The sequence below is a fragment of the Periophthalmus magnuspinnatus genome, chromosome 8 (genome assembly GCF_009829125.3).
Source record: "Periophthalmus magnuspinnatus isolate fPerMag1 chromosome 8, fPerMag1.2.pri, whole genome shotgun sequence".
Classification (NCBI taxonomy): Eukaryota; Metazoa; Chordata; class Actinopteri; order Gobiiformes; family Gobiidae; genus Periophthalmus; species Periophthalmus magnuspinnatus.
In genome coordinates, this window is record NC_047133.1 from 298,478 (window position 1) to 317,589 (window position 19,112).

General features: G+C 46.4%; 1 protein-coding gene across 1 annotated transcript in view; it reads right to left on the reverse strand.

The window, feature by feature from the left end:
* Positions 1-18,298, reverse strand: part of si:dkeyp-72e1.9 (syntaxin-binding protein 4) — a 34,611-nt gene extending 16,313 nt beyond the window's left edge. Inside the window, exons 1-6 of the mRNA XM_055223478.1 lie at positions 18,244-18,298; positions 9,619-9,692; positions 4,645-4,740; positions 3,599-3,668; positions 3,084-3,158; positions 763-893 (exon numbers count right to left, since the gene is read on the reverse strand). Coding sequence (XP_055079453.1) covers positions 763-893; positions 3,084-3,158; positions 3,599-3,668; positions 4,645-4,740; positions 9,619-9,692; positions 18,244-18,290 — 493 coding nt within the window. The 5' untranslated portion in view covers positions 18,291-18,298. The remainder of the gene's footprint in view (positions 1-762; positions 894-3,083; positions 3,159-3,598; positions 3,669-4,644; positions 4,741-9,618; positions 9,693-18,243) is intronic.
* Positions 18,299-19,112: the final 814 nt, after the last annotated feature.

Sequence of the window (19,112 nt, forward strand, 5' to 3'; positions counted from 1 at the left end):
GTGGGGCAGAGGGGGGTGTGGTGGTGGTGGGACAGAGGGGTGTGGTGGTGGTGGGACAGGGGTGTGTGGTGGTGGTGGTGGTGGTGGTGGGGCAGAGGGGGGTGTGGTGGTGGTGGGACAGGGGTGTGTGGTGGTGGTGGAACAGAGGGGTGTGGTGGTGGTGGGGCAGAGGGGGGTGTGGTGGTGGTGGGGCAGGGGGGTGTGTGGTGGTGGTGGTGGTGGTGGTGAGGCAGAGGGGGGTGTGGTGGTGGTGGGACAGGGGTGTGTGGTGGTGGTGGAACAGAGGGGTGTGGTGGTGGTGGGGCAGAGGGGGGTGTGGTGGTGGTGGGGCAGAGGGGGGTGTGGTGGTGGTGGGACAGAGGGGTGTGGTGGTGGTGGGACAGGGGTGTGTGGTGGTGGTGGTGGTGGTGGTGGGGCAGAGGGGGGTGTGGTGGTGGTGGGACAGGGGTGTGTGGTGGTGGTGGAACAGAGGGGTGTGGTGGTGGTGGGGCAGAGGGGGGTGTGGTGGTGGTGGGGCAGGGGGGTGTGTGGTGGTGGTGGTGGTGGTGGTGAGGCAGAGGGGTGTGGTGGTGGTGGGACAGGGGTGTGTGGTGGTGGGACAGGGGGGTGTGGTGGTGGTGGTGGGACAGGGGGGTGTGGTGGTGGTGGTGGGGCAGAGGGGTGTGGTGGTGGTGGGGCAGAGGGGTGTGGTGGTGGTGGTGGTGGGGCAGAGGGGTGTGGTGGTGGTGGTGGGACAGGGGGGTGTGGTGGTGGTGGTGGTACCGTTGGGGGTCTTGGCGTTGCAGGGGGGCTGGTTGCTGTGGGGGTCGGTGCTCTGTTGGGTGGGGGAGTTCCGGGTGGAGCTGGTGCTGCCGTTGGAGCCGTATTTCTCCATCAGCTCAGCAAACTCCCTCCTACAGAAAAAGGACAGTTTAGGAAATAAAAATAAATAAAATAATAATAATAATAATAATAATAATAATAATAATAATAATAATAAAAAAACACATTTTAACAAAAGTAAAAAAATAAAATAAAATGTTTTTTTCATGTTTTTTTGTTTTTTTTATTGCAGTAAAATCGATGCTTCTCCACATTTTTATTTTATTATTTCAGATGTTCATATTTGAGCCGTGTTCTCCCGATGATCAGGGTTTGACTCAGGTAAAACTTAATCCTGCCTCCTCCTCCCACTTCCTGCCTCCTCCAGTTTCCTCTTATCTTCTCCTCCCACCTCCTCCTGTGCTCTGCTCCCTCCTCCTGCCTCCTCCTGCCTCCTCCTGCCTCCTCCCACCTCCTCCTGTGTCCTGTCTCTACCCTGTCCTCTTTTGTACCAGTATTCTCTGCCACCTCCTGTCTCTCTCCTGTCCCTTTCTTGTCCTTGCATGTCCCTGTCCCCTCTGTCCTTCATGTCTCACTCCTGTCCTGCTCCTGTCCTCTGTCCTTGCACGTCCCTGTGTAAAGAGGAGGTATTAAAGAGGAGTTACTAAAGAGAAAGTATTAAAGAGGAGGTATAAAAGAGGAGGCATTAAAGAGGAGACATTAAAGAGGAGACATTAAAGAGGAGGTATTAAAGAGGAGGTAATAAAGAGGAGGTATTAAAGAGGAGGCATTAAAGAGGAGGTATTAAAGAGGAGGCATTAAAGAGGAGTTACTAAAGAGAAAGTATTAAAGAGGAGGTATAAAAGAGGAGTTACTAAAGAGGAGGCATTAAAGAGGAGGTATAAAAGAGGAGGCATTAAAGAGGAGGCATTAAAGAGGAGTTACTAAAGAGGAGGCATTAAAGAGGAGACATTAAAGAGGAGGTATTAAAGAGGAGGCATTAAAGAGGAGGTATTAAAGAGGAGGCATTAAAGAGGAGTTACTAAAGAGGAGGCATTAAAGAGGAGACATTAAAGAGGAGGTATTAAAGAGGAGGCATTAAAGAGGAGGCATTAAAGAGGAGGTATTAAAGAGGAGGCATTAAAGAGGAGACATTAAAGAGGAGTTACTAAAGAGGAGGCATTAAAGAGGAGGCATTAAAGAGCAGGCATTAAAGAGGAGGCATTAAAGAGGAGTTACTAAAGAGGAGGCATTAAAGAGGAGTTACTAAAGAGGAGGCATTAAAGAGGAGGCATTAAAGAGGAGGCATTAAAGAGGAGGCATTAAAGAGGAGTTACTAAAGAGGAGGCATTAAAGAGGAGACATTAAAGAGGAGGTATAAAAGAGGAGGCATTAAAGAGGAGACATTAAAGAGGAGTTACTAAAGAGGAGGCATTAAAGAGGAGGTATAAAAGAGGAGGTATTAAAGAGGAGACATTAAAGAGGAGGTATAAAAGAGGAGGCATTAAAGAGGAGACATTAAAGAGGAGTTACTAAAGAGGAGGCATTAAAGAGGAGGTATAAAAGAGGAGGTATTAAAGAGGAGGCATTAAAGAGGAGGTATAAAAGAGGAGGCATTAAAGAGGAGGCATTAAAGAGGAGTTACTAAAGAGGAGGCATTAAAGAGGAGGCATTAAAGAGGAGGCCTTAAAGAGGAGGCCTTAAAGAGGAGGTATTAAAGAGGATGTATTAAAGAGGAGGCATTAAAGAGGAGGCATTAAAGAGGAGGTATTAAAGAGGAGGCATTTACTTCTGTAACATATTTAAATCTCCATTTTCTTTTATATTTTGAAAATGCTAAATTTGCCCAAAACAAAGTATTAACCTGTTTTATAAGTTTCACTTTCACTTTCACTTTCGTCGCTCTGAGTCTCTCCTCTCTTTGCTCTCTGTGCTAAGCCCCTCCCCCTCCAGAGCACTGTCACAATGAAACTCCTGCACATCACACCAGGTTTAATAAACATGACCTTTGACCTTGTATCTGAGGTCATCCTGTTCAAATCAAATATTGATTTTACTTTAGGTTAAGACTGAAAACACAGATGAGGTTAAAGCGCCTCTTTAAACTGAGCAGGTTACACACTGCTGCTTTAATGTGACTGAGGAATTTAGGCCTTTTCACTTTTATGTTTATATTATTTTCTTATAACTGATTTGTCTGTTTGTTGATTTTCTCTTGTACAAACGTCCTGGCCTCTATACGCAGACACTGTTCTTAGCCTGATTCGACGTGTGTGAGTTACTTGGCCTCCTCGTCTCGGGCGATCAGGAGTCTCATGTGGTTGGTGGCAGACGCGGCTCTCAGAACGTCCACGGCTCTGGGACAGAAAAATACTCCAAATTAAAAGAACTTAATGAACATTTAAAGTGAACAGTTTGATGGTCAGAGGCTCCAGGGACAGACGTCTGGGGATTGTGTGTCTTATATTTCATTTTAATAATATTTTATCCACAAACATGTGATAATAATCATGTTTAAAGGACAAGTCCCCACAGCCACTGGGACTTAAACAAAAGCTCCAACGTGTTTCACTGGACAAAGGTTCAGTTTGTTTAATATCGTAAATGAAATTCTTAAATCAGTGCAAAATGTGTATTGTGTTGTATCTGCATCTTTAATCAAATTAAATCATAAATACTGCCTCACAATAAGTCTCACAAGCCAAATGAAAGCCCTGCTAAAGGCTACATGCTAAAGGCTACATGCTAAAGGCTACATGCTACATGCTAAACGCTAGCACAAGAGCGCTGGACGCACCGGTCACTGGTCACTCCCACCAGACTGTCTCCGTTCACCTCCAGGATCTGGTCTCCGGGCAGGAGGTTTCCTGGACAGAGAAGTTCATGTTACGTCATTTTTATTTTAGTTAGGCCCGAGCCCATACAGGGCTGTTTGACCCAACGGGCTCTGGGTGTCCATGAGATTTGTGACGTCATGACCCGGGCAGAGGTCATAACCCGGGCAGAGGTCATGACCCGGGCAGAGGTTATGACCCGGGCAGAGGTCATGACCCGGGCAGAGGTCATAACCCGGGCAGAGGTCATGACCTGGGCAGAGGTCGACGCTGTGAGACTCTACATTTCACTATATTACAGTTATAATTAGGGGCGACAGTGGCTCAGTGGTTGAGTGTTGGTCCCAAGGTCAGAGGATCGAGTCCCGCTCGGACCAAGTTCTGTCGTTGTGTCCTTAGGCAAGACACTTCACCCACATTGCCTAGTATGAAAGTGGTGTGTGCGTGCGGTGGTCGGAGGGGCCGATGGCGCAGATTGGCAGCCTCGCTTCTACCAGTCTGCCCCGGGGCAGCTGTGGCTACAGTAGTATCTGACCATCACCAAGTGTGAAAATGAATGAATAATGAGTCTAGTGTAGAGGCTTTGACAAGACTGTGAAGAGCAGTACAAGTGTAAGGAATATATATATATATATATATATATATATATATATATATATATATATATATATATATATATATATATATATATATATATATATAAAATGACTAAAGCACATCCCACAGTCAGAAGAGTGTGTTTGTGTTGTGTTTGTGTTGTGTTTGTGTTGTGTTTGTGTTGTGTTTGTGTTGTTTGTGTTATGTTGTGTTTGTGTTGTGTTTGTGTTATGTTGTGTTTGTGTTGTGTTGTGTTTGTGTTATGTTGTGTTTGTGTTGTGTTTGTGTTGTGTTTGTGTTGTGTTTGTGTTGTGTTTGTGTTGTGTTTGTGTTGTGCTGGTGTTGTGTTTGTGTTGTGTTTGTGTTGTGTTTGTGCTGTGTTTGTGTTGTGTTTGTGTTGTGTTTGTCGTACCGTCGCACGCTGCCAGTCCTCCAGGGAGAATGCGTTTGACGTAGACTCCAAACTCCTCTCCAGTCTGCTCCTTCACTCCTCCGATCACTTTGATACCTGACAGAGACAGAGGAGACGCAGAGGAGACAGAGGAGACACAGAGGAGACACAGAGGAGACAGAGGAGACACAGGACACGGAGGAGAAAAGGAGACAGAGGAGAGACAGAGGAGACACAGAGGAGACAGAGGAGACAGAGGAGACACAGAGGAGACACAGAGGAGACAGAGGAGACACAGAGGAGACACAGGACACGGAGGAGACAGAGGAGACACAGAGGAGACACAGGACACGGAGGAGAAAAGGAGACAGAGGAGAGACAGAGGAGAGACAGAGGAGACACAGAGGACACAGAGGAGACACAGAGGAGACACAGGACACGGAGGAGACAGAGGAGACACAGAGGAGACACAGGACACGGAGGAGAAAAGGAGACAGAGGAGACACAGAGGAGACACAGAGGAGACAGAGGAGACACCAGAACGTCAGTCTCACTTTAACGAGGAGCTTTCTTCGTTGTAACTCTGCTCCATCATTAAAAACATTCTCAAAGAGCCTTTAGCTGTCGTCCATGTTTGAGTAATCTAGTGATCTCTCCAGACCCACACGCCTAAATCACCCAGAATCCTTCACAGGACGAGTGGAGACATTTTACAGGAGAAAAACATGAGTCCAACATGGACGACTCTGAACACGACTGCAGAGGGTCCAAGCTCTGAGTCTGTTGTTCTGGAGAATGTGATAAACACTGAGGCGACAGGAAAACTACAAAACACTAAAGGAAAACTACAAAACACTAAAGGAAAACTACAAAACACTAAAGGAAAACTACAAAACACTAAAGGAAAACTACAAAACACTAAAGGAAAACTACAAAACACTAAAGGAAAACTACAAAACAATAAAGGCTCAGTTATGGATCAAAGCAAAAGACAAAAATGTGTGTCAGACTGAAAATGAAATCTCCCCCTCTCCTCCTCAAATAGAACATGTTATCAGGCGCTTCTCCCAGGCCCTGATCTGGAACACGCCGAACTGTAATTGGCACAGAATCCAAGGACGGGGGGTAATTATGGAACAAGAACGACTTTAAAGAAAAGACTTTAAAGAACGAGTTTAAAGAGCCGCCCCCAGCCCCTGAACACGATAATAACACTTTCATGTCTCTATTCTGCAGCTCCGAGGACATGAGAGTGCACGTGAGAGAGTGCACGTGAGAGAGTGCACGTGAGAGAGTGCATGTGAGAGAGTGTAAGTGAGAGTGAATGTAATAGTGCATGTGAGCGTGCACGTGTGAGCGTGCATGTGAGCGTGCACATGTGAGCGTGCATGTGAGAGTGCATGTGAGCGTGCATGTGTGAGCGTGCATGTGAGCGTGCACATGTGAGCGTGCATGTGAGAGTGCATGTGTGAGCGTGCATGTGAGTGTGCATGTGTGAGCGTGCATGTGTGAGCGTGCATGTGTGAGCGTGCATGTGAGCGTGCATGTGTGAGCGTGCGTGTGTGAGCGTGCGTGTGAGCGTGCGTGTGAGCGTGCGTGTGAGCGTGCATGTGAGCGTGCACGTGTGAGCGTGCATGTGAGCGTGCATGTGTGAGCGTGCATGTGTGAGCGTGCATGTGAGCGTGCATGTGAGCGTGCACGCCTCCACATGAGCCTTGTTCTTATATTTGTTGATTTATTCTTGTAAATAAAGATCCAGTTACATCATAAACCTCATTGTGTTTCCACAGTGACATAAAACCATAGATTCTTTTATTGATCACAGATGTAACACAGATGTAACACAGATGTAACACAGCTGTAACACAGATGTAACACAGATGTAACACAGATGTAACACAGATGTAACACAGATGTAACACAGATGTAACACAGATGTAACACAGATGTAACACAGATGTAACACAGATGTAACACAGATGTAACGCTTTAATCTTAATCACAAAAGTATTGGACATGAGTTTGTTTATCCAGAATGAGCCTCACATGAGTCTCATTTGTGTCTCAGGTTCAAAGGTCAAATCCAGTTGTTTTAAACCTAAAATGTCTCTGGTCTGAACAGTCTGGACTTAAAGCCTCATGAGTCAGAGCTAGTGCAGCCTCTGCGGCTCAGGGAGTTTAAGTCTGGAGGTTCATCACATGAGGCAGGTTCTGTCCATAAACTGAAAACAAACATGTGTGTTTAGTATCTGCAGGTCAAGGCCCTGGTGACGTTCAGATTTTCTTTTCTGTTGGTATTTTTAGTGTTATTCTGTATTTTCTTGATTGTAATGAGACATACCTTGTCAAATTGACTTTTTTGAGCTTTTAATCAGGTCATTTCTCTCTATTAACTCACTCAAAGTTGAATAATCCTGTAGCGTCGTTCAACTGAAATGTCCTGGTGTTGAGGTGATGCATTGTAGCTCCCATGATGCACCAGGAGTTTCTATCTGATTCTTTGGTAAAAACATAAATCTCCATCGAGGACACAACATTTTAACATAAAGTAGAACATATTTTACTCAAAGACCTGCTTTGTTGTCACTCCAGATTCTTTCAGATTTTCACTAAATTCGCATTTTTATCTTGTCGTTTTTTCAGGTAAGCGCCGCGTTCATGACCCACAGCGTAGAGTTTGAACCAATCAGCAGCTCGAGAGTCTTTATGTCATAATAATGTGAGAGTTAAATAATAGAAAAGTGAACTTTTACAAAACTGTAATGTTTTGTGTTAACGTTTATTCATTAGTTTAAGATTTAACTGATTATTGTTTTATTGTTATTTGTTTAGTTTTGGTGTTGGCTGTTGTGTGAGTAAAGTTGTACAGTAGAGATTTTGTGTTAGATCAAACTCAAATCTAAAATGTGACGCTGCAGCTCCAGATTTACGTCTCACACCTGGAGCAAACGTTTTTTACTTTTTCATCATTTTTTTAATCCTACATGTGTCACATTGAACCAGTGTCAGTGAAAACGAGGATCAGAGCCGTGATGTTTTAAATACAGAAAATAAAGACTCAAACGTGAATCAGTCCAAACGAGAAGGAAACTATTATCCCAGGGTTAAAGTCTGAAAAGTCATTATTACATAACATCTGCGTTAAAGCTGCACTGTGTACCTTTTCTGGTGGGGTATGACACCTGTTTGTTGTCATGGTAATTCAGGATTAGTCGGGCCGTTGTGTCTTGGGCCCACGCGCTCGAACAAACGGGTCACGGCTTTACACTGACCTACATCTGCCCCACACACGGCCACGCCCCCTCAGAACAAGAGCACAGCGTGGACCAGGTTAGACCTGGTTTAGACCTGGTTTAGTCCTGGTTCAGACCTGGTTTAGGCCTCCAGGATCAGAGACAGAGAGGGAGCAGTTCAAAAGGTGAAGGACGCTCTGAAGATCAGCTATGGACAGCTCAAAGTGACCACTGCCAGGCTGGAGGAAAAAGTAGCCTCCGCTCAGAAGAACCTAGCGGAGCAGAAGCAGGTTTGGGTCGAGAAGGAGCAGATGATTTCAGCTCTAAAAACTGAGCTGAAAGACGAGAGGGAGAGAACCCAGAGTCTGAAAGATGAGGTGGACAAGCTTCTGAGGAGGTCTGCAGAGGAAGAGAAGGTTCACTCTGAAATGAACATGGAGGAGATGAAGCTGACCTCCACTCTTCAAAACCAAAGGAGAGAGGAGCAAAGCAGGAACCAGGCCCTGCAAGAAGAAGTGAGGCTTCATCGTGAAAACAAAATAATCATGATCGACGAGTTTAAGCAAAGTTTAGCAACACTGGAGATGAAGATCAAGGAGGCTAAAGTTCTGGCTCAGAATGAAATGAAGGAGATGAGAAAAAAGATCATCGCTCTTCAAAATGAGCTCAGAGAGGAGAACCGGAGGAGCAAAGACCTGGAGAACGCTGTCTCAAAAGTTCAGGAGGAGAAGCAAGCTCTGATGAACAAGTACAAGAGATTGTCAGAGGAGGAAAGAGTTAAAGTTCAGAAGGACATGGAGGAGCTGAGAACAAAGGTCCAAGTTCTTCAAAACGCCCTACAAAAAGAGCAAGAGAGGAACAAGCAAACTGTAACACTGGAGGCGAAAATCACAACCCCCGAGCAGGAAAAACAAGCTCTGAAGGTCCAGTGTGAGACGTCTGCAAAGGAGGAGAAGGTTCTGTCTCAAAACAAGATGGAGGAGCTGAAAACGGAGATCATCGCTCTTCAAAATGAGCTCAGACACGACCGAGACGAGAAACCTGGAGGAAAACATCTCGAATGTCCAGACTGAGAGACAGATCAACACCAGGATCGTCCTCAACACAAAAAAGGTTTAACTGCATCGAAAAAATAAACCAAGACATAAATAAACGATGTTTTATGTTGGGGTTTTTTATACTTCGTAAAGTCCAGTGTGTTCATGTTAAAGGAAACATTTTACTTTGGTTAAATTTATTTCAAACACCAAGACGAGGATAAAAAAAAAATCACATGTTCATTTAAATCCAGACGTTTAAAGACGACGTATTTTACTGTTTTAATCCTGAACATCCAGGGCCTAAATGAACCTTTAAATATGAAGAAAAAAATGCATTTGACCCTTGACCCTTGACGTCCCTCTGACATCATCACCTCAGTTTAGGCTCGTCCGGCAACATTTAAGGTCAGGAGCATTTAAACCAATAAACAGCACTGGATTCACAATGAAGATTCAAAAATGAAACATAAAAATGAGATTTAAAGAAACTAAATAAATAAACGGCACAATGTTTCAGACACGAGACAAAACTGTGACTTTTTTCATAAAATCCACGACAAATCGATTCTCTGATATGAAGTTTTGAAAATGAAGTTTGAAGAGTCATTTTGTGAGAGCCTGATGTGTGTCGTTGTGTTCAGGTCACAAATGTGATAAAATGTGTAAAAGACAAATATTGAATAAATAATAAATAAACACTGAGGGTCCACAGTTTGACTCACCCAGGCCGTTCTCACACTCATTAAACTCCAGAGAATGGACCGCACGGTCCACCCCGTATGGGCCCATCAGAGTCCTGTGGACAGAGGACAGAGGACAGGTCAGAGACAATGACACCAATGAGACAGAGGACAGGGGACAGGGGACAGAGGACAGGTCAGAGACAATGACACCAATGAGACAGAGGACAGGGGACAGGGGACAGGTCAGAGACAATGACACCCCAGAGACAGGGGACAGAGGACAGGTCAGAGACAATGACACCAATGAGACAGAGGACAGGGGACAGGGGACAGAGGACAGGTCAGAGACATCAGCACAGACAGAATAAAACCAAAGACACGTTTGTCACGATAATGAAACATGTCGACAGGTTTCAGGCTTTGGGAAAAACAAAAATTTATTTCACTTCTATTATTTTTAGAGTAAATATCAGAGTCCAGAACAATTTAAAAAACACACGAGCTCGTTCAGATCAAACCTCACACACTCAGATCAAACCTCACACACTCAGATCAAACACACTCAGATCAAACCTCACACACTCAGATCAAACCTCACACACTCAGATCAAACCTCACACACTCAGATCAAACCTCACACACTCAGATCAAACCTCACACACTCAGATCAAACATCACACACTCAGATGTTCATGGAGATGTTCCACATCAGACTGGACGTCCTGATGAAGGACCTGGAGCAGTGACATGAGCTTTGACTTGTGGGCGCTAAAGTCCAGTCCTTCTCTCAGCTGCTCTTGACACACTGACCCTGTTAGTTTTTTTAGCTGTGGACGTCCGAGAAGCTACAGACGTTTACACCAAATGTGATGAAAGTCCAGAGGAGATAGCAACCAAAACAGAGTCACCTGAGACGTCAGCGCGGCCGACGTCTGCGCGACCGACGTCTGCGCGACCGACGTCAGCGCGGCCGACGTCAGCGGCGACTTCTGCAACACCATTTTTTAAATGTGCTTTGATTCTTCATCATGTCCAGGGTCAAAGTGGCTCCACAGAACGACACCTGATGAAACTGACTGGACTTTGTTCTTCTGCTGCTGTTAAACTGTGAAATACAATTTTGTTTTTACGTAACATCAAAATTATAATAACTAGAAAACCCAGGGAAGACCCAGGACACTCTGGAGGGACTATGTCTCTTTGTCCTGGGAACGCCTTGGGGTCCCACCGGAGGAGCAGGAGGACATGTCTGGGGTGAGGGAAGTCTGGAAGTCCCCGTTTAGACTGAGGCCCCGCGGCCCGTCCCCAGAGAAGACAAAGAACATGGACAGAGTAGAGTCGTCTCGTGTCACTGGAGGTTCATGTGGGACACAAACTGGAGGAGTCATTTTCATTTATCTTTTATGGAAGTAAAAATGTCCAACTATTTCAGTCCTTTCCCAGACGGACACCAGATTTTATATAAAGTCAAAGAAGAATCAAAAACTCTGAACAGGGACCAGGAGGTCGGGCTTTTCTCCAGTTTGGACACGTAAAAGGCTTTAAATGAGATAAAGGTGGTGTTAGTTTTTCTGTGAAATGACGCCATGTTTCAGGTGGAGCTCACAGACCTGTGCTGTGTCACCAATCAACTCATTAAAACACATTTGAAAGAGTCGTTTTGTTTCTCCGTCCACATTTCACATGTTTATCCATTTGTTCATGGCTCCAGTAGATATTTTATTAAGTTTTGCAAAAGCATATTTAAATGTGTCTTATAGACGTTTAAATGTCCCAGACTCAGTCTCCTGAGTCTGGACACTTGATCTGTGACAGTGTGAAGTTCAGGGACAGAGCCGTGTCTCCCTCTGCGCTCGGGGCTCGGGGCTCGTCTCTGGAGGGTCACTGATGGAGGCTGCTGCTCAGGGTCAGAATTTAAAAGGATGTGTCAGTAATGTGCAGGTCGGGTGATGTCATCTCTGCGTACGAGTCCCCAGAATGCACTGCACTCCAGTCGCTGTGGACAGCTCCACGTCTCTAACAGGAGAACGTCCAATAATCAAACTTTCACGCATCCTTTCGTCGGATCGCTTCTGAATTGTCACAAATCGATTGTAGTCTGGTCCCGGTTGATCCTCTGGAGGTTTATTCAGCGTCAGTCCTCGCTCCGCCGTGAAGACACGGCTTTAGCTAAACTTCAGCGCCTCCAGTGAACGGATCTGAGAATTCTGTGACCCTGACCTCTACATCTGACTCTGCACATCACAAAACTGTCCCTCGGTAAAAGGACCACGAGTCTCACATGAGCAGGACGGAGTGAAGAAAGTGGAGAACAGTCCATCCATGTCCAGCTCAGGCTGATGAACAGGAAGAGCTTTAATCCACCAAATACTAAGTGACTGGGAGTTGGATAAGGCTCTGGGGATTTAAAGAAGTAACCAAGTACCAAGAAGTATCAAGAAGTTTAAAAAGTATTTGATTAATCGTGGATTAACAGCAGAAGAAAAACAAGTCGCAACAGAAAACACTCACAGGAAAGTCACAGGAAAGTCACAGGAAGTGGCGTCGGATAAACCTCAGAGTTTGACCCTGGACTCATGTAAATAAACTTCTGCCTAACAAGTGTTTGGCTACGAGGTTTCATGGTGTAGCTTTAAAATGAGCTGACAAACACATGAAGCACATTTCAGAACAGGTTTGTACAGAGGAACTTCAGGGGCAGCAGATATTGTGTTTGTGGAGGAAATTCTACTTTTGACTATTCAAATTGATATTTCAGTTTGATGAACCTGTCAGACCAACACAGGAGCATCAAGAACAACCAGCAACAATCATCTGCAGGACGAGACGAGAAGAAGAGCAGGATCTGAGCGACCGGAGCAGAACTCAAGTCAACTTTATGCAAATGTGGAGCGAGATCGTCACGGCAACAGCCAATCAGAGAACGTCTTTTAACAGACACACGTGAGGCACAGGAAACGTCTGTGCTTTTGTCGCACTTAGTGTTAAACATGTTTATGTTTTGATTTGACCATTGTGTCGTGCGTCCTGATTGGCTGTTGGACTGTAGACCATTGTGTCGTGCGTCCTGATTGGCTGTTGGACTGTAGACCATTGTGTCGTGCGTCCTGATTGGCTGTTGGACTGTAGACCATTGTGTCGTGCGTCCTGATTGGCTGTTGGACTGTAGACCATTGTGTCGTGCGTCCTGATTGGCTGTTGGACTGTAGACCATTGTGTCGTGCGTCCTGATTGGCTGTTGGACTGTAGACCATTGTCCATCAGTCTCCTCCGTGCCGTGTCTCCTGTCCAGTACAGAATGTGTTCAGACAAATTTACATAAACGTTGGATCTCAGTGTGACTCTGAAGTGCTGTACGTTTGCAATTTGTTTTCTCCCCGACAAAACCCACAATGTCGATGAAACGTTCTGCACCGACAAAGACGCCTACGAAGGTTTGAACTTTGAGAGAGTTTAAACGAGAGAGAAATGTGAGAAAATGTTAACGCCTGTGTGAGAAAAGTGTATAAAGTGTGTGGTGAGGGGTTTTACAGACAAAAACAGAGAGAATAATGTGAAAAATAAAGATGATACTTCGCGGATTTCGTTTATTGCGGGTTATTTTTAGAACGTGACCCCTGAGATAAACGAGGGACCAGTGTATTTCACTTCTACAGACAACAACACGTCACAAATTTACATCTCCATGTTTCCTTTTATTCTTTTGAAGATGCCAAAAAAACAACAACATATTAACGTGTTTTAGAATTTTCACTTTTTTATTTTTATTTTTGACGCTCTCAGTCTCTCTTCCCTTTGCTCTCTGTGCTAAGCCCCTCCCACTTCAGAGTGACATCACCACACAAGCGGCTGCATCCCACTAATGAAACTACTGCACATCACACCAGGTTTGTGAAGTTGTATCGTTCTGTTTTGGATCCAGTCTTTGCATATTTATGCTAAAGTGTCACGTGGGCGGAGCATCAGTGACATAGGCTTGTGGGCGGAGCATCAGTGACATAGGCTTGTGGGCGGAGCATCAGTGACATAGGCTTGTGGGCGGAGCAGATAACTGTAAAGAGGGTTCAAACTGAGCCCGGGACAGAGCTCTAAAAAAACACACGGACGACGTCTAAAACCTTCACACACGTTTCATTACACTAGGGATGGGACGATATACGATAATATCGTTAATCGCGATAAATAAGGTCCGCAATTAATCGTTCGTGGCATTTTTTAATAATCGCGATCATCGCGCACGATTATAATCACCTTTACGGCACCACACTGCCTCATGTTTCCAGTTCCAATACAACGTTTAGGTGTTAGTTTGTGGTGTTTGCCCACTCTGACAGAGCAATGACACTTGTAGCTTCTGTGCTTATCTCTGTCTGAACTATATTCTGTCAACAATAAACAAAGTCTGATCCATAACTCTCCACAGGAACGTACCAGTGCACACCTCACCCGTGCGCACAGATGAGATTTTTACCTACAATAATGCAAACTGCAGAATAAAAACACCTTTTAAACAATAGACAAATTAAGTCTAATTCATACAGCTGAACACAAATGTGCCAGAGCGCATGGTCCGAATGTGCACTATGTGCACAGAAGCAAAGCTAACGATTATACACGGTATATTTTACCTACAATTAAGTCAATAGCAGAATAAACCACCGATCGAGAAGAGCATCCAATCCATCAAAAAATAAGGTCCTTTACTCCTGAGTCCACTGTGGGATCTTTACTCTTTGCCATGAACCGCTCCAGGTCAGAGATGCCTCTAGTTTAACTTGTACAAACATGTGTAAAATGCGCCATTATGCACACATTTCTGCATCCACTCGTTTCCCAATTCATCAAAGTGCCTTAATTAAAAAAATTAAGTGTTCGTCGACGGGCACTTGCGTCACTTCCGTCGCAACAAGGACCGGTCCATTTCGGCCCATGGCATTGAGGAGGACACATTTTCTTCCGGGTACGTCTGTTTACGGAAAACCATGGCATGTGATAAGTCATCCTGTCCCGCTGCTCATTGGCTGTAAGGGCAAAACGTCACTAAATGTGTGTGATGTAATTGGTTGATTCTACAAGGGGAAGAGTGGGGCGTAAACTTTCAGTCATCTGTAGCACTGATTCGCTCAGTAACCCACAACCCCCACCTTATTGGCCAACACTGGTGTCAATCACAAGCTAACACGTGTGTTTAGCACTGGGGAACAAAGTTGGCGCTGTCAGAAGTTTATTATGCCTGATATCGACAAAAGAAATGCAAAGAAGTGACGGAGCAGATTTCATATTTGGAGTACTTTCCTGCAGCAGATTGGACATGGAGGATCTTATTTTGTGGACATAATTTCTTGACTGGAATATATTCTCTGGACCTTTACAGAACAAATGAGACCAACTTTGTGTGAATATGTTGATGTTTGACAGAACCAGAGCCTCAAAGGTAAGTGAAGTCCAGATTCACACTTTGTGACTTTTCTGTATAAACGTCTTTCCTGTCAGCACTGTGGTGATTGCAGGTGAAAATGGTTTGCATATCCAGAAAGACGAGCGCCGCAGCTTTCATTTGATGTGTAGATTGTTTGTGCGGGTGACACAGAAGTGTATGTACATTGCTGTAAAGTCGGCCCGGGCCGTCGGAACGTTAACAGGTTAATAATTATCGCGATAATATCGTTAATCGCGATTATTTTGGCCACGATAATCGTGAGTCTAAAATTTAATATCGTCCCATCCCTACATTACATGTTTCATAAATCCCCTCGTTACACGCTTTACACTTCAGATGAGATGGACGACGCAGTGACCGTCTCCCCGGGGGCCGGACTCTACAGTGACCATCTCCTCGTGGTTGGACGGCGCAGTGACCGTCTCCTCCTGGCCGGACGGCGCAGTGACCGTCTCCTCGTGGCCGGACTCTGCAGTGACCGTCTCCTCGTGGCCGGACGGCGCAGTGACCGTCTCCTCGTGGTTGGACGGCGCAGTGACCGTCTCCTCGTGGCCGGACGGCGCAGTGACCGTCTCCTCGTGGCCGGACGGCGCAGTGACCGTCTCCTCGTGGCCGGACTCTACAGTGACCGTCTCCTCGTGGTTGGACGGCGCAGTGACCGTCTCCTCCTGGCCGGACGGCGCAGTGACCGTCTCCTCGTGGTTGGACGGCGCAGTGACCGTCTCCTCGTGGTTGGACGGCGCAGTGACCGTCTCCTCGTGGCCGGACGGTGCAGTGACCGTCTCCTCGTGGCCGGACGGTGCAGTGACCGTCTCCTCGTGGCCGGACGGCGCAGTGACCCTTGGGGGTTATAGATTAGGATACTCATTGCCGCCCTCCTGCAGAGAGCTCAGGGACTGTCCAGCACATGAGCTGACCGGGGGATTAGCCTCCTGAGTTAAGAGGCTATGGTCCTGTGCACGAGTTTAACACACGGGTCAATCTGTGGCACTGGTCATTCTGAGATTCTCACAGCAGGTCACTGTCCATCATTGAAGGGCAGACGGACAGTTGTTTGTTTTTTATCCTGTGGCAAATATTTCTCACAGTTAAACGTCCAGTATGACCCAAACTCTAATGAGCTCAAAGTTCTGTTCTGGTGACGTTTCCTTCTCAAAATCATGTGTTTTGTTTCATTCACATGTTTGAGTCACTCCCAAAGCTCAAAACGCGACGCTCCACCTGGTGATGTCATGAAGTGGTAGTTTTCCAGATTGGTCAATTCCAGATTCGCTGAAATGATCCAAATGATTCCAGTGAAGGTGGAGTTTAAAAACACAGTGACCACAGTGAACACAACACTTGACCCTGGATAAAGTTCTGGTCGCTCGGTAACAGTTATGTCATATCCAGTGCCCAGATATTTAGTCAGATCTTAAACAGATATTTAACCAGGCTGTGTTCAGTGAAGTGTTCAGTTTAACCATCGATGTTCACCCCATGTGTCAGGAGCCGTTCTGAGCGTTGAGTTATAACCACGAGTAAAAGTAAAGACACATTTAAACAACGTGAATTACACCATTTTTGATCTATGTCATAATCCTCATCACACACAGACCTGGAGCTGTGTTTTTGTTTCATTCTCACATGTTTAACACAAACCTGCAGATTTAAGCTGAGTTCTTCTCTCAAACTGAAAAAAAACACTCTGTTCCACCTTGTGATGTCATCATGTGGTGATACAGGAAGTGCTCCACTGTGTTTTTAAACTCCACACACCTTCATTTATAGAATCATTTGGGTCATTTCAGTCCTGGAGTTGTCTCTTATCTCGACTGAACTAAAGGTAAAAGGAGGAGTTAACATGAAAACTACCACTGAAACATAAAAGAACCAGCACCGACACCAACACTACACCAACACTACACCAACACCACACCGACACTACACCAACACCACACCGACACTACACCAACACCACACCGACACCAACACCACACCGACACCAACACTACACCAACACTACACCAACACCACACCGACACCAACATCACGCCGACACCAACACTACACCAACACCACACCGACACCACACCGACATCGACACCAACACTACACCGGCATCAACACCGACACCAACACCACGCCGACGCCGACACCACACTGGCATCACATCACACCGACACCAACACTACACCGACACTACACCAACACCACACCGACATCACATCACACCGACACCAACATCACACCGTCACCAAACCGACATCACGCCGACACTACACTGACATTACACCAACACCACACCGACATCACATCACACCGACACCAACATCACACCAACACCAACACTACACCGACACCAACACTACACCGACATCACGCCGACACTACACTGACATTACACCAACACCACGCCGACACCACACCGGCATCACATCACACCAACACCAACACTACACCGACACCAACACCGCACCGACACCACACCGACACCAACACTACACCGACACCACACTGGCATCACATCACACCGACACCAACACTACACCAACACCAACACTACACCGACACCAACACCGCACCGACACCACACCGACACCAACACTACACCGACACCACACTGGCATCACATCACGCCGACACCAACACCACACCCTGACTCTGAACATGGCTCTGTCAGAACAAGATTTGGTTTGACTCAACATTTTAAAGGTTCTACATGACACAAAATAGACTCTGTTTAAGTCGTGATTTAAAGATGTGACCACACACACACACTCTCTCTGACACACACACACCCCCACACCCCCACCCCCACTCTCACACACACACACCCCCACACACTCTCACACACACACCTGGAGCTGTGGTTTGGAGCTGAACATTTAGTTCAATAAACGTGGCAAATGATCCAAATGATTCTATAAATGAAGGTGTGTGGAGTTTAAAAACACAGTGGAGCACTTCCTGTATCACATGATGACATCACAAGGTGGAACAGAGTGTTTACAGTTTGAGAGAAGAACTCAGCCTAAATCTGCAGGTTTGTGTGTTAAACATGTGAGAATGAAACAAAACACAACTCCAGGTCTGTGTGTGACGAGGACCAGAGGATCTGACCCTTTAAAGACAAAAGAACAAAACAAACACACGAGGCGCGCGGTGGACACGCGCTGTGGACACGCGCTGTGGACACGCGCTGTGGAGCTGGGGTCAGGACTGTCCCGTGTCCCGGGTCCTACCTGCTGATGAGCACCGCTCCTTTTAACATGACGGAGAACGTGGGCATCGTGTCATGGAGGCGGAGGACTCAGCGTGAGGCTGCTCTCTGCGGCATGGCGCTGCTCTGCGTCTGCCCGCTGCGCTCCTCTGTGAGCGCACTCCTCTGCGCGCTGTGCTCCTCTGCGCGCTGTGCTCCTCTGTGCTCCGTGCCCCGCTCCTGTCTGCCCTCTGCGCGGTGCTGCGGTGCTCCTGTCTCTCCTGTCTCTCCTGTCCCTGTGCCGCTCTGAGCCGCTCCGTCCTAATCTCTTACATAACCAAAGTCAGTCCGAAAAATTAAAAAGGGGCAGGAGGGGCCGCGTGTCTCCCCCGAGACACAACTGAACAGAACACAACACAACACATCAACACAACTCAACACAACACAACTCAACACTACAAAGAGAAAGAGTTCAGACTCTAAAAACGAGCTTTAGAAAATAAAAAAACAGTCCCGTAAAAGAGAGAACAGCAGCACGCGCACCAGGAGGGGCACGCGCGCACCAGGAGGGGCACGCGCGCACCAGGAGGAGCACGCGCGCACCAGGAGGGGCTTAGTGATAAACACATTAATGCACTGCCCGCTTCACATTTACAGACGCGGTGTAATCCTCCTCCCGCCGCGCGTCCTGCCCCGGAGCCGCGGCTCCTCTGAGCGGCTCCTCTGAGCGGCTCCTCTGAGCGGCTCCTCTGAGCGGCTCCGAGCGCACAGACACAGACTCATTTAACACTGAACTTTCTACGAGTTTAACACCAGCGCAGAGTGAACTTTAAAGCCACTGTGTGAGTTATTCTCTGACCAGACAGAACATTCTGTTTGAACCAAGTCACACTGTCCTATAGTGACATCATC